Source organism: Antennarius striatus, chromosome 13 (genome assembly GCF_040054535.1).
Source record: "Antennarius striatus isolate MH-2024 chromosome 13, ASM4005453v1, whole genome shotgun sequence".
In the NCBI taxonomy this organism is placed as follows: Eukaryota; Metazoa; Chordata; class Actinopteri; order Lophiiformes; family Antennariidae; genus Antennarius; species Antennarius striatus.
In genome coordinates, this window is record NC_090788.1 from 3,780,199 (window position 1) to 3,793,268 (window position 13,070).

The window sequence follows — 13,070 nt, forward strand, 5'->3', positions numbered from 1 at the left end:
TAAATGCGGTGGAATAGCTCAGTGGATTAAAGCTTTTCTTAGCCTCTATATCCCCGCGTAGAAAATGAATTTAGCAGAGGGAGAGATGTTAAAGCTACGTTATCATACTGCAGTATTTTAATTTATTATGTGTTGTTTTTACGTTCTGTAATTGTTTCTGGTCATTCTTAGGAAATAGTACTTCCGTATTTAGGATAATAATGGCATTTAAATGACAGATTATAAATTGGAATTTCATAAACGAGCAATTTATCGGAACCAATTATCTTCGTAAATTGAGGATTACTCCAAACATAATATTTCTTGCTTCTATTTCTTGTGCAGCTCCAGTTCATCTGTAGCGCGGTTTTTAATCTGACCACTAGGGGGCGTTCATCCATCTTCACCCACAGATAGGGCTCACCTAGTTCATCACAGGGCTTTACATCAGGACCAGTTCCATTTATATAGACCATATCAGGACCAGTTCCATTTATATAGATCACGTCACACACAGTTATCTCAAAGCACTTTATAGTAGGAGCTCCAGAGTGGTGAGGAAAAGCTGTCCTTTAGAAACAGGTGACAGAAAAATGGGGAACCTTTAAAACTTAATATATGAATGATAAATCTTTAATTTGCAGAGGAGCTGATGCTGACTCAGTGCTGTAACTTAGAAGTCTGTTTCAGCTCATTGTTCTGCTTTATTCTCATTAGACTCGTCTCCAAAGACAGGAAGTTGTTTTCAGTGATAAAAGAAATGAGCTAATTGGATTAACGCTTCATCAGGTGGCTTCAGACACAACTCTGAATACTGATTCCTTAGTCGCTGGTAAAAATATTAATTGGTCACATTTTTTTTAAACACAGTTGAGTGGAATAACTTTAATCAGTCAGTTCAATGCACAATCAGTCTCTGACAGCTCCACAGAACTTCATGTCAGACCTTCTGGGTTTGATCTAGATGGTTCTGAGCTGCTGGAGCTTATTTTATTGGTTTTCTGGGTCAGCATGAAGGTCTGGAGCCCTGATGAAGATATCGACCTGAACAGCAACACCTCTAGGAACTACAGTCAATCTGTTCATGAATGTCTTACAAGGAATTAGAATTTTCAGACTACTGAAGTCAGTAAAAGTAAAATTTGGACAAAAACCTGACAAATCTGTTGTCTCCTTGATTCCAGGTGATCTAATTTAATGCAATTCATACAAACAGGTGATGAGCAACATACCTGATATAGGCTGAAGAAACTTTCTTTAGTCTGTGATTTACATAATAAATTAAAATTCTATTTTGTCAGAACAAGACATCCATAGCATTTTAGCATTACATTAATATTTGACTTGTAACAGCTTAGAGTCAACAGAGTAAATAAAACCAATCAGATATTAAAGAAAATACTGTTTAATTAAAAATCTTAATGGCTTAGGCATGAAAACATGACAACAAAATGAGTGCTGAGGATATTAAAAAGACAATAAATAAAATATTTACACAAGCAACAACAAAGACATGAGTTTTAGTAGGCAAGTTCTGTTTGAAAAGGCGAGTGACCATCGTTTGAAGGGAAAGCGTTAGACAAGCCTCTGGTAGTGATCGGACCCTGGTGTGACATCACAGCGTTGGTGTGACATCACACAGCGGCACATCGAAGCCCAAGAGACTCGTTTTCTGCAAATCATCGAGAGCTGAAGGGGCGAATTTACAAGACAGTAATTCCAGCATCTTTTTTTAAAACATTAATATACCACATGTTTCCCTAGCATTTTAATCACTTTAGGCAATAATCAGACAGTTTTAATGGACATGATCACATTCCTCTGCAGAAAGAATAAAACTGACTTAACAGGCGTTTCAACCTGGGGTGGGCGTCACCACAGGAGTTTGGATCAGATACACAACAAGATGAGGATTATCACAAAAGCAGCTACAATTTTTCTATTTCATTTTATTTTGCAGTATTGATACTCTGGGGATCGATTGGCCCGCCCCTTGAGTCACCATGAGCCAGGAAGGAACAAAACATTTCATTGAAGAACTGTAAAAGCATGTCTGCACAATACACGAATATTTAAAAAAAACAAAAAAACTTATTATTGAGAAATAATAAATATCCCGATGAGTCAATAGTACCGCAAAACTGCAGGAAAACCAATATGGGGCGTACGTTTATTAACCGCGATGCTGTAACACAGTTTGTCCACCAGGGAGCACTAATACGCATATTTTAATGAATGTGAAGTTTTAGTTTGTATCTCAAGAAGTCCGTAACAATTATATTCATGCAACTCTTAATTACCAATCGAGTAACGACCCTAAAGAGAACCGACACCAAACCGATGATTAGACGAAGGGTTCAAAAACAGAAGTTGAGCACATTTCCATTTCGTTTAAACACAGAGGACCTTTTTCATTTTGGCTTGTGCAGGTTTTAAAGGCACATTTATATGTGACTGCAGAAATCAAAAGTGACAATTGAGGAGAGTAAGGAGAATACAATTGTACAATTTAAAGGGAAAACCGGCTATTTTTACCCGTTTGTGCAAAAGTAGAAAGGAGACCATCGGTCCAGTCCTGCCTTGTTTCTGGCAGCATCCCTAAATGTACGCATTAATATGGAACAGCCGTCGTACAATGGAAAGAGCTTCTCTCACCGGTTATTTGTATTCTGCACTGATGTAGTCCTGGATTCACTGCAGGGATGAAACAACGATCTTTTCATCTTTGCACTAAATGAACCCCTGATTCTGGTTTTAACACGTAGGCCCTTGTGTAGCGATGTCAAAAATACTGATATCCTGTAAAAGGGAGTGGCAGCTGCTCCCTAAGAAATCTGAAAACCTGAATAAATCATTTTACAGTTAATCCACTCGACTAGACTGAAGGCATATTTTGCTGAAGGATGTGAATGATGTCAGGAGGGCGACTTTAACCTTGAGGCCTTTTTATGACTACAACGCCTGACAGTTCAGTCATTCTTTAAATAAACTAATATTCATTCATAAATTACAGGAAGAATCCTCAAGAACTCAACAGAACTGGAGTCAGTCAATAATCTTTCACGCAACTTTAAGGCGATACAAAAACACGGACTGTAAAGCTAGCTGCTAGTTAGCTAAATTCATGAGGCTAAGGCTGGCGTCTCAAACAGCTTCTGATAAAAAAGGTGGAAATGTGAAATATTTACTGGCTTCAACTGCAAACTGACCATCAGAACAGTCGAATTACAGTATTTTCCGCGCTATAAGGCGCACCTAAAAGCCTTTAATTTTCTCAAAAACCGACAGTGCGCCTTATAATCCAGTGCGCCTACTTTGTGAAGTTTAGAAATAGGCCGTTCATTGAAGGTGCGCCTTATAGTCCAGTGCGCTTTATAGTGCGGAAAATACTGTAATTTTCTGCTGAATAAAATTACTAGTGCCCTGAGGGACACCTGACCGATAACTTGGAGAGACCCATATGGTGCAAATCCACCTACATGCTACGTAGCTAGCAAGAGATGTGACTTAGAGATGAATAGACAATTATCTACTTGAGGATGAATGGTTGAAATTGTTAGCTTAGACATACTAAATGCTGACGAAGCAAAACGTCAAAGTTAAACAGTTAAAAGTAATTAATTGCTGAACTGTTTGTTAAACATAACATTAGTTTTAGCTGTTAGCTTGAAATAAGAGTGAAAAATTGATTACATGTCTTGTAATAATGTGATTTAATGATTAAAATACTGTACATTGTTGTGTGATGTTTTACGGCAGTGCAAATAACTGCAAAATGCTAAACATTGCAAAACGTGAAAGATAAAAAACTGAACTATTCAGATTCAATTTTTCTGGCAGCTGTTGTGAAAAAATAAGTCAAACAGAAATATAAAGTTAAAGATTATGAAAAAAAAAAAAATCCAAATAACCGGGAAAAACAGTGGGGGTCAATCAGAGAAATAATCAATAATCATTTTGGTTGTGAAACAATCAAAATTCATCTCGCAGCCATTTTTATGAGCAGCCGAGTGGCCAAAATGTGTGAGTTTGACTGGATTGGTGGGAAATTATGTCCGAATTTAACATCAACACTCTGACAATGGGGGGAGTGTAGATACATATAATAATATATTAATTTAAAGTATGACATGAAGTGGATGCAGGTAGATGCGATGCGTGTAAAGTGACGGCAGGGCGAGTCGGGACTTTGTGCTCGTTGCTAACGTTCCATCATCCTTCTGAGGCCTTTGGCTTCTGTTCCTTCACTGACTTCAATCCTGGTTTGTTACCGAGTACCTGAGTCCAAACGACAACCTTCAGCTCTTCCTCACACCTCAACCTGATTTCAGAACCTCAAGAAGCTGTAAAAGTGATGAGAGAAGGTGCTCAAGTCCTTTTAGTAAACTACTCTGATTAATTTTGAACCGTCCTTCAGTGTTGGACCGGAAATGTCTGGGAGGCGATCATGAAATCAAACGACAAAATAAACGTCTGAAGATTCATCCGTTGTTAGTTCACACAGCACGACACTTTATGGGAGTAGTTCTACACTAAACTTGTTATTTCATTATCAGACCAGGAGCTGAAGAGGAAATGGAACCAACTGCTCAAACACCGGCAATATGGAACGAGGCCACGGCGAGGCATTCGACACGAAGCCCTGCAATACTGCACTGAGACTCGACATTCACATTCAGCGTGAGCGCACACACCACAGAGTTAATCACTAAATCCGACCGAACTCGTGTCGCTACATATTCGTACATCACAATTTTGCTGAGAAGCCCGTAAAGCACCAAACAGATCGGCTGCCCGGCAGCAGGACGCCAGAGTCGGGAGTCCGCCGGGTCCCCCTGCTGGTCGAAGGCGCCGTCGCTTCAACACTTAGCTTAATGAAAGGAGAAGCACTCGGTCTGAGGCGTCGACCTCGGCCCGAAAGCTATGGGGTCAAGACTCGGCTACGGAGATCTCACAACTAAAAGCTTAGATTCTCTGTCCCTGCTGCGTTCAGGTCAAACCGGATCCATCTTTCTACGGCGCGGCAAAAGAAAAGCAAACGTCTGAGCCAACCAACAGATGGATTCCATCATTCTGTTCTGACGTAGCAGCATCAAGGAGAACCAGAACCAGAATGCTTTCACATTAGAACCCCACAGTTACCTGCTGCTGCTGGTTTCAAATGATGAGAGCCGGATCGTCTGATGTAACGTGAACGCAGCATTAGTCCTCAGAGTCAAGCCTTCATTCTAGTCCTTGTGGTCCTGCAGGAAAGTGCTTTAGTAAATGCTATCCATGATAATGGCACAGAGTGGAGACGCGGACAGAGGCGGAGACGATCGGTTTCCATCGGCGACTATGTGGCGATGTGCGCCGCCGAGGGGATGGAGACAAACTCTCGCAGGATGTTCTTGGCCGTCTCCAGGTTGTTCTGGGCGATCATCAGGGCTTTCTGGATGTCCTGGATGGAGTAGCCCTGGGACATCAGGCATTCGATCTCCCCGTTCAGAGCCAGGCTTCCTGGCCCCGCGGGAGGTGGAGGAGGAGGAGGAGAGGCGGCAGAGGAGGGACCGGGGAGGTCGGGTAACGGTGCAAGAAATTCCCTGTTTACTGGCCGAGGGCGTCGGTCGGAATTGGCCCGGCGCGGTAGAGGTTTAGGGGGACGTTCGGGGTCAACGCCCGCAGCGAACATACCTGGAACAAAAAAAAAGGAGAGGTCAGCCGAGCCGACAGGAAGTAAACGCATCACTTCCATATCTGGACAATGTTTGATCTCACAACAGGGAAACGTACTGGCTTCTACTGCGCTGTCTATGCTCAGAGTGCTGAAGGCAGCTGAGGGGCCACCAATATCTGACATGGTTCTCCTGGTGGGGGCGGGAGGGGCAAACGGCCGGGGACAATCGTATTCGTAGACGTCCTCCTCACTCGTCTCCTCCTTCCTGTCCAGCGTGACCGCAGAGGAGTGTGGATCTGAAACGTCACAGAATGATGAGTACCCCAAACAAACAGCAAAGTGTCCCCCTTAAACTTCCCAGGGATCATTTTTTAATGCTACCTGGGTCAACGGCCTGGATCATCTCAGACGACCCCGCCTGGGCCTGGATGTTGCACATGGACTCGTACACCTGGGGGTCCTCAGAGTCGCTGTCGCCCGCCTCACCGCTGACGAGGAGAAAGGCACAGAAATGATCAGTTTCCTTAAAACGACCAGCCGCGGCCCTTTACTGCCATCTGGTGGAATTCTGCATTCATTTCATCTTCAGGAGGTCAAACCGGATCAGTAGAGAAACGACAGGGGCTCTAGCGCACCCTGGTGGACGTAAAATAATGGCTCCCATGGCAGTCAGAGAGAACCTGGTTACATCCCATAAACAGAACCTGGCTATCGTTTGGTAACGGCCTGACTAATCAGAATCAACTAAGAAAGGAACAAAGACTATAAAGAAACAAAGCGGTTTCGTACGATCAGGCTACTGGAGTGAATTTTAATCTTTTGGACTCAATCTGAAATTTGAGGCCAAATTTCAGTTACGATTGACCCACGCCAATTAGACTCAATCAAAGCCCCTCCCATTTACCTGATGTCATTGTGGTGGTTGGATTGAGTTGGGGGTGGAGGCACCAAGGAGCCAGTAATTACCCAGGAGCCCCCACTGGCTGGCAGAGAGGTGGGACTCATGTACTCGTTCTCCTCACAGTCGGAGGACGACTTCTCCCCGCTCGGCACCGTCGGAACCAGAACGGATCTGACCATGTATGGAAAACACAAAGCATGATGGGATTGTTTCAGCAAAGTTTAAGTGAGAGGTTTTTTTACTTAAGAAATGCCGATGCTGTGAAATTAAAAGAAAAATTCTCCACTCTCCCATCCAAACACTAACTGCGGCGCCGCTCAGCGACAGAACTTTGTACCTCGCAGCCAGACAGTAGACGGCGTTGGTTGCCGCCTGGGGTTTGACCCCCTCCCCACTGGTGCCGTTGCTTTGTGGGGTGGAGGACAGGGGGGGCAGGGGCTTGCTGACCGGACGTGGGACCATGTAGTTCGAAGCCCAGGCCGGTTGGTCGGGAGTGGAGGGAAGGGGTCTCCTTTGGAGTCTGGAGTCCTGGCCGATCAGGGAGGGGCGCTCTGGAGGAGGAGGAGGGGGGAGCTCTCTCAGGGCTGGAGGCAGAGGTAGGGGCTTGTCTCTGTGAGTGGCAGCCATCTGGGGGAGGGCAGGACAACAATCACATCACTGAATGACCAATCGATTACAAGTTTAGTAGGAGGGCTTCATCATCATCATCAGACTTATTTATTTTTGATAATAACAATGAGCATTCACTCCTTTAACGCCCATGGACCCACCCCCCCCCACACACACACACACACAATCACAAACCTTGGCTGTGGCTCCCTGACCCTGAGTGCTGAGGGACCCAGGGGGTCTCTGCTGCAGGAGGTCCAGTCGGGGGGGCACTGGAGGCAGCGGGGACACTGGGGATGGGGGGCGCTCCACCTACACAAACAAGAGAAACCGATTTAATCAGCGGCGTCTCCTGAGACTAAATCTGATCAGGTGATCAATCGATCGATTGATCGATCACTTGCCTTGGAACAGGCCAGCCTGCTCATGACGAGATGCTGGTCCTCCATGCGGTCGTCCTCTTCCTCGTCATTGGCCGCCGCCTCTGCTCTGCTGGACCCCTGGAAACCGGCGAAGGAAGCCCCGCTGGCCTTCGGGTGGAAGGGGTCGACCACGATGGGTTCTGTACCTTTGATCTCACAGCGGCAGAACGGGCAGCCCTGACCCTCCGACTCCTGACCAGCCAGAGCAAGTTTGAATGAGCGAATCTTTATTTACCAGAAACACAAATGCCAGCTGCCGGGATCAAACGCCGTCCCAACAGAGGTCTGTTCTCTCTGTGGTCGTTGATGGCAGTGAAATGGAAGCCGATGGACTTCCCTTCTAAGCGTCAGGGTCTCACCTGCCAGGCCGTCAGACAGGAAGTGCACATCAGATGTCTGCAGGGCTCGATCTTCACGTCCTTGTCGTTTTCTGCACAGATCTTACAAAGCTGGAAAGTGGAGCCCATCTCACAGTACAACTCATACTGCTCCTGTAGGGGGGCGAGACGGGGGAGGGGGCACAGACAGGCTATATTAGATGATGGTGTGTCGAATACAGGCTGAGTGGTCTGCAGCAGGAACGAGAACCAACCTGAGTTACTTTGATGTGGTCCTGTGGAGACGGTTCACACAGACCCGTCAGGTCGGGGTTCTGCGCCCGGCCGTCTGGGAACAAATAGCTGGAGACCCAGAGCGCATGTAAACACACACACACACACACACACACACACACACACATCCAGATCAGAGCAGCTTCAAGATTCAGACCTAAACCCCCCCCCTTTTAATCCCCAATGCTTGACTCATAAGTCTAAACAGAGTCAGGAGGGCGGTTGAAATCTTTATTTAGGAAATGGGGCACCGCTTTGTTTGCAAAGCATTCTGGGATATTTCTTCTCCCCATTTTCTGTGTCTGCATGTGAAAACACTTTGTTTGGAGCGTTACGTGACCATCACCCCTTCATCCCCTATATAAAAAAAAAGGGGGGGGGCGCAGGGGCACTGCCCCACGGGGGATGGACGGGGAACTGGAACCGAAGATTCATGAAGTATTTTTCTGAAAGTATTCTGCAGTTTTTTGGTTTTAAAGAATCAATTTTAACAGCCAAGAAATATTTAACAAAATTCAAAGCAGTCAAAAAAACAAAAAAGTTTCCTCCTCAAGGCGCTGACTTTATCAATGACATCACTGCTATTTTATCTTCACCAAATTAAGCCTTTTAAAGACGGCGTGTGATCATTAGACCAGTGATCAGACAGTAAAACGCAACATAATACCTTCAGTTGTTGTTTTTGTCATTCCTCGCCGCATGTCTGAATTTAAATGCAACCTAAAAAGCAGAAATGTGTGGACTGGCACTGTGTTGTCGTGGGACTCACAATCCCTCTCTGTATCCATCAATGAGGGCTTGGAAAAGCGGCTTGTTATGGGGGATGGTCTGCAGAATGTTCCCATCAGCCGTCACGTAGCCGATGGCCCATTGGCCCAGCCGGGTGCAGCTCAGCCTGAAGATGTAGCTGAGAGGAAGACGACAATCTTCATCCAAACAGCAAACATGAGCAGCAATTCCTTACAGTAACGTGATTGGTGCAGAAGTCTGGCTCGTGACCAATCAGATTCACGCTTTAACACCTTTACTTCTCCAGCTGCATGCGTGTTTTGGTGTTTTTGGGGTCTCACCTGCCAGGTTTGTGGATGAACCTGTGCAGTCGAGCCTTCACCTCGTCGTACGTCAGGAAGGCCATGTACCCGGGATGCGTGACCGCGAGACTGTTCCAGTTCCTTAAAAGTGACGACCACGGCTGCGTAAAGAGGAAGACGGTTCACGACACAGAAATATTCTTTGCGCTCAACTTTAAAGAAACAGTTCCTCTCTGCGGACTAAAACGAGACTCATTGTTCGGATCTCCCCTGAACGCCTCACCTGGAAGAGTCTGGTGAAGATGTCAAACTCAAAAACTGAGATGTAGTCGTTGCAGGTGAGGTCAATGGTGGACTTCAGAGCCATGGCCTCCAAACCCAGGCTGATGGGGTGGAATTCATGGAGGGCCTGACGAAATGTCCTCCATGGCACGATGGTCCTACAGGAAATGGAGGGGAGGGTCGATACAAAACATCAGTACCAGATTCACATCCTCAAAACCCAAAGACAACCATGGCAGCTACCAAAACACAACTATATTTAACTCAAAGATAGTTCTCTAGAAACTACAGATAGGAAACATCTGAATTTATAGAATTTTTAATTCCTCTTCTGTCTATTTTGAGCATAAACTCACTTGTCTCCAAAAGACCTTCTCCAAAATTCAGCAGCGTCAGCTTTGGTGATCCTGAAATTGTCGCCCTGAAACAGGCCGTTGGGGAAGATGGCTTTTAGCTCGGCCAACATGTGACTGAAGATCAGAGACAGTTTGGTGAGGTTTCGCCTGGGCGGGAAAGAACCAAAGAAAGAACATCAGAGTCTGGTGTTTATCCAGAAAGACTGTGGGCAGTGAACAAACAACCATGCACGCTAGCGACGGGCTCTTTGTCTTCTGAAGTCCAACAGTTTCCACAAATTTAAACAGACAAGGAGCCAGTGACAATGGATTCTGACAGGGATGACACTTTGTGATGGGAGGCACCAGCAAGTAAAATAAGACACGTGACACAATCAGTTTTTGAACACGTCTCCATGACGATGGCAGCTGTGACACTGAGATCTAACAATACTTATAAGGCTCTGATTTGCGTAACTCCTCAATCTGTGGATGCGAGCGTTTAAGAGGAAACGCTTGATAAGAATCAGAGTGCGTCAGAGGAAGGAACTTTTGCTTGGTAAGATCTTTCTGCCGAACAGAGGAAGTGAATGTGATCGTGACACTGTGGTATTTTAATCACGTTTCTATTATGCATCAGATTAGCTTTTACTTCAGGTCAAATGAGTGGCCTCAAGTCAGAAGTGTCAGTTCATCACAGTGATGGAAAAAGTTCGTAGCGTTCTGATCTAGACCTGCAGCTTTCGAAAAGCAATCATGATGACAGAGCTGACTACTACTTTAGATAACCCTGTGTTCCAACGGATCGGGTATCAGTAAAACTTTAGTTTGTTTTTTAAATGAATGTTTTTGCCTCTCTCAAAGAAGGTATGAGCAAAATGATTTTGACCACGGCAGGGCTGTTATCTGACCCGTTTTTATGAAGTTACTCCTTTTTTTATCATCACTTCTTGTGGGTCGGCCTGCTCAATTTCAAGAAACATTCAAAAATAAGGACTTTTAAGTACAAAACTAATCTAAAAAGTGAAAATGTGTTTTCTAAAACTCTTTTCTTCACATTTCTAGTCATTGACAGTGACATGTTAGCACAGTGAAGGAGGAATTCAACCTAAATGCAGATGCAAAACCCACTGTGCAACATTTACAAGGCCCTTAAAGGCAGAATCCTACAATTAACTCATCTGTTGACACTGCCTGTGTAAATATGTTAAGCAGAAATGGACGCAGGTTTCAGTTCAACTTCCTTCAGTCACAAGTTTGTTTTTAGGTTTGCTTCTTCCTTGCGATGACAACAGATTAGCCACGCTACAAGTGTTCATCCAGCACCGGCACGAGTGCACCTTTTAGACATTAAACCATCAGAACTACTGCAGATTCATGTCATCTGGAGAAAATTAACTCCACAACACAAAGACTGCCACTTTCAACAGTAGTCCTGCTAATCTGACCAGTTACTGCTAGACGTTTAGTCTAAACCACCAGGAGCTCCAGGACTCGTGTCATAGACCGGGAGATAAATCCAACAACGATAAGCCTGACCCCTGGAACATCGGTGAGATGCTCGGACACCTCCCTGCTGCATCTCCTGGAGTAAACTTATTCATAAACAAGAGGAACTTCTTCAGGACAGATTCCTACCTGGGCTGAGAGTTCTCCTCATACATCCTCTCCTTTGCCTCCTTGAAAAGGCTCATGGTCTGCTTTGTCTTGTTGGTCAAATTCTCCATGACGACACGGAAATACTCGTTCTCCCCTAGGATCTCCATTTTGCCTTCATACCGGGACAGAATGGTGCGCAGGTGCTGGTACGTATCCGGCAGCAGGTCCAGTATGTAGGGGGGGCTGTTCTTCAGAGCCACCTTAGGATTCTGGCACAAACGCACCACCTAAACACCAAAGACAAAGACCAATTTGTGCCCACTGGAATTATGATCACTTCTCATATTGATCCATTCCTAATGCAATAATCAATAATGAGTGCTGATTTGCAAAATCAGCAGTCCTTTAAACAATGATCCTGAAGTAAATTAGAATATTGAAAATATTCCAGAAATTACAGGTACTTAAAAAGCTTCACACACAGTCTAAAAACTGACTTTGGCTGTTTTATTACTTCATTCCTTTCAGTCAAAGGAACGAGATTTCAGCATGTATTTGTTTATTTTTAATAGAAACTTACATTAAGGGTTAATCTGCTTTGTTTTAAAACATGACAATAACACAGGATCGATTTGGGAAGTACTGTATAGATTAAAATAATGGTTGATAGAATAAGTAAGACGTAAACGATACAGAAAATGCATGTAATAATTACACATGATACAGTTATAAAACTGCAATAAAAAAAGATGAAAATGTAATCTTTTCTAAAGTTATGTAGACAGAAACCAGGAAGCGCTGCCTATTCGACAGCCCCACAATTTAATCTTGTAATCAATTAATATGTTATTAATATGAATCCATTTTATACTGTAGGGGGTTCTGAAAAAACCCGCATTTAATATTGAGGAATACAGCAAAAAAAGAAGTGAAAACAAATTCAAGAGCTAATGTTTCACTTCATGCCAATTTTCCACCAGAATGATTTTCACAGAGGAAAAGTAGCACTGACGTGAACCTCAGTGACTCATTTACATGTGACCCTGTAGACGTTTTTCTTACCTTATCCATGAGTTTCCAGCATTTCTCCACCATTTTCTTATCGACCACTGCAGGTTGATGAGGCTGGGGAGGCTGCTGGTGCGGCTGAAAGGCGTCCTTCATCAAACCGATGAGACCGGCGCCCCTCCGTGGATTTCCGGCCATTAATTCGGTCGACAACCAGGGTTTAGCCCCGGGGCTAAGGCTGACAACCGGGGATTACTCTGGGCACGTTTTTCAACAAAGCAACGACCCCCTTCTTGTGCGGAACACTGCTACTGATTGGTCATGCAGTCCCCGTTAAAGAGCAGAACAAAAACCCTGTGTGTACACTGGAGGCGACGCGGCTAGGTTAGCTAACAAGCTACATTTGAATAGCGCCTCTCAGTTTAACTCCGTGGCTAAATATAAGCTTAAGACACGCACGTCATGTCGTCCTGTCCGCTGTCAGCCGGTTCGCTAAATATTCCCTGAAGACCGCAACTCAGCCCCACCGGCGGAATCAAGCCGCTTTTAAAATAAACTCGGATCGCTGATAAGCCACATCGAGCGATCAACAAATAAGATGAGCAGTAGTTCCTGCCATGGTTCCGGCAGTCGCAGC

General features: G+C 44.7%; 1 protein-coding gene across 1 annotated transcript; it reads right to left on the reverse strand.

Annotated features, from left to right (window-relative positions):
- Positions 1–1,368: 1,368 nt before the first annotated feature.
- On the reverse strand, positions 1,369–13,055 carry LOC137606063 (E3 ubiquitin-protein ligase CBL-like). Its single transcript, XM_068331110.1, has 15 exons — positions 12,488–13,055; positions 11,465–11,712; positions 9,848–9,994; positions 9,493–9,649; positions 9,249–9,370; positions 8,948–9,085; positions 8,160–8,247; positions 7,927–8,058; positions 7,550–7,759; positions 7,341–7,457; positions 6,874–7,163; positions 6,540–6,707; positions 6,017–6,123; positions 5,752–5,931; positions 1,369–5,652 (listed from the first exon to the last, which is right to left on the reverse strand). The coding sequence occupies exons 1-15, from the start codon at positions 12,629–12,631 to the stop codon at positions 5,315–5,317; spliced, it is 2,586 nt and encodes an 861-aa protein (XP_068187211.1). The 5' UTR covers positions 12,632–13,055; the 3' UTR covers positions 1,369–5,314.
- Positions 13,056–13,070: the final 15 nt, after the last annotated feature.

Excerpts from the sequence above, each read along its gene's own strand:
- LOC137606063 (XM_068331110.1), bottom strand. The coding sequence starts at position 12,631 with ATGGCCGGAAATCCACGGAGGGGCGCCGGTCTCATCGGTTTGATGAAG. Across the intron at positions 8,059-8,159 it reads ACCACATCAAAGTAACTCAG|GAGCAGTATGAGTTGTACTG; the intron begins GTTGGTTCTCGT and ends GCCCCCCTACAG. Across the intron at positions 7,458-7,549 it reads GCAGGCTGGCCTGTTCCAAG|GTGGAGCGCCCCCCATCCCC; the intron begins GCAAGTGATCGA and ends TTGTTTGTGTAG.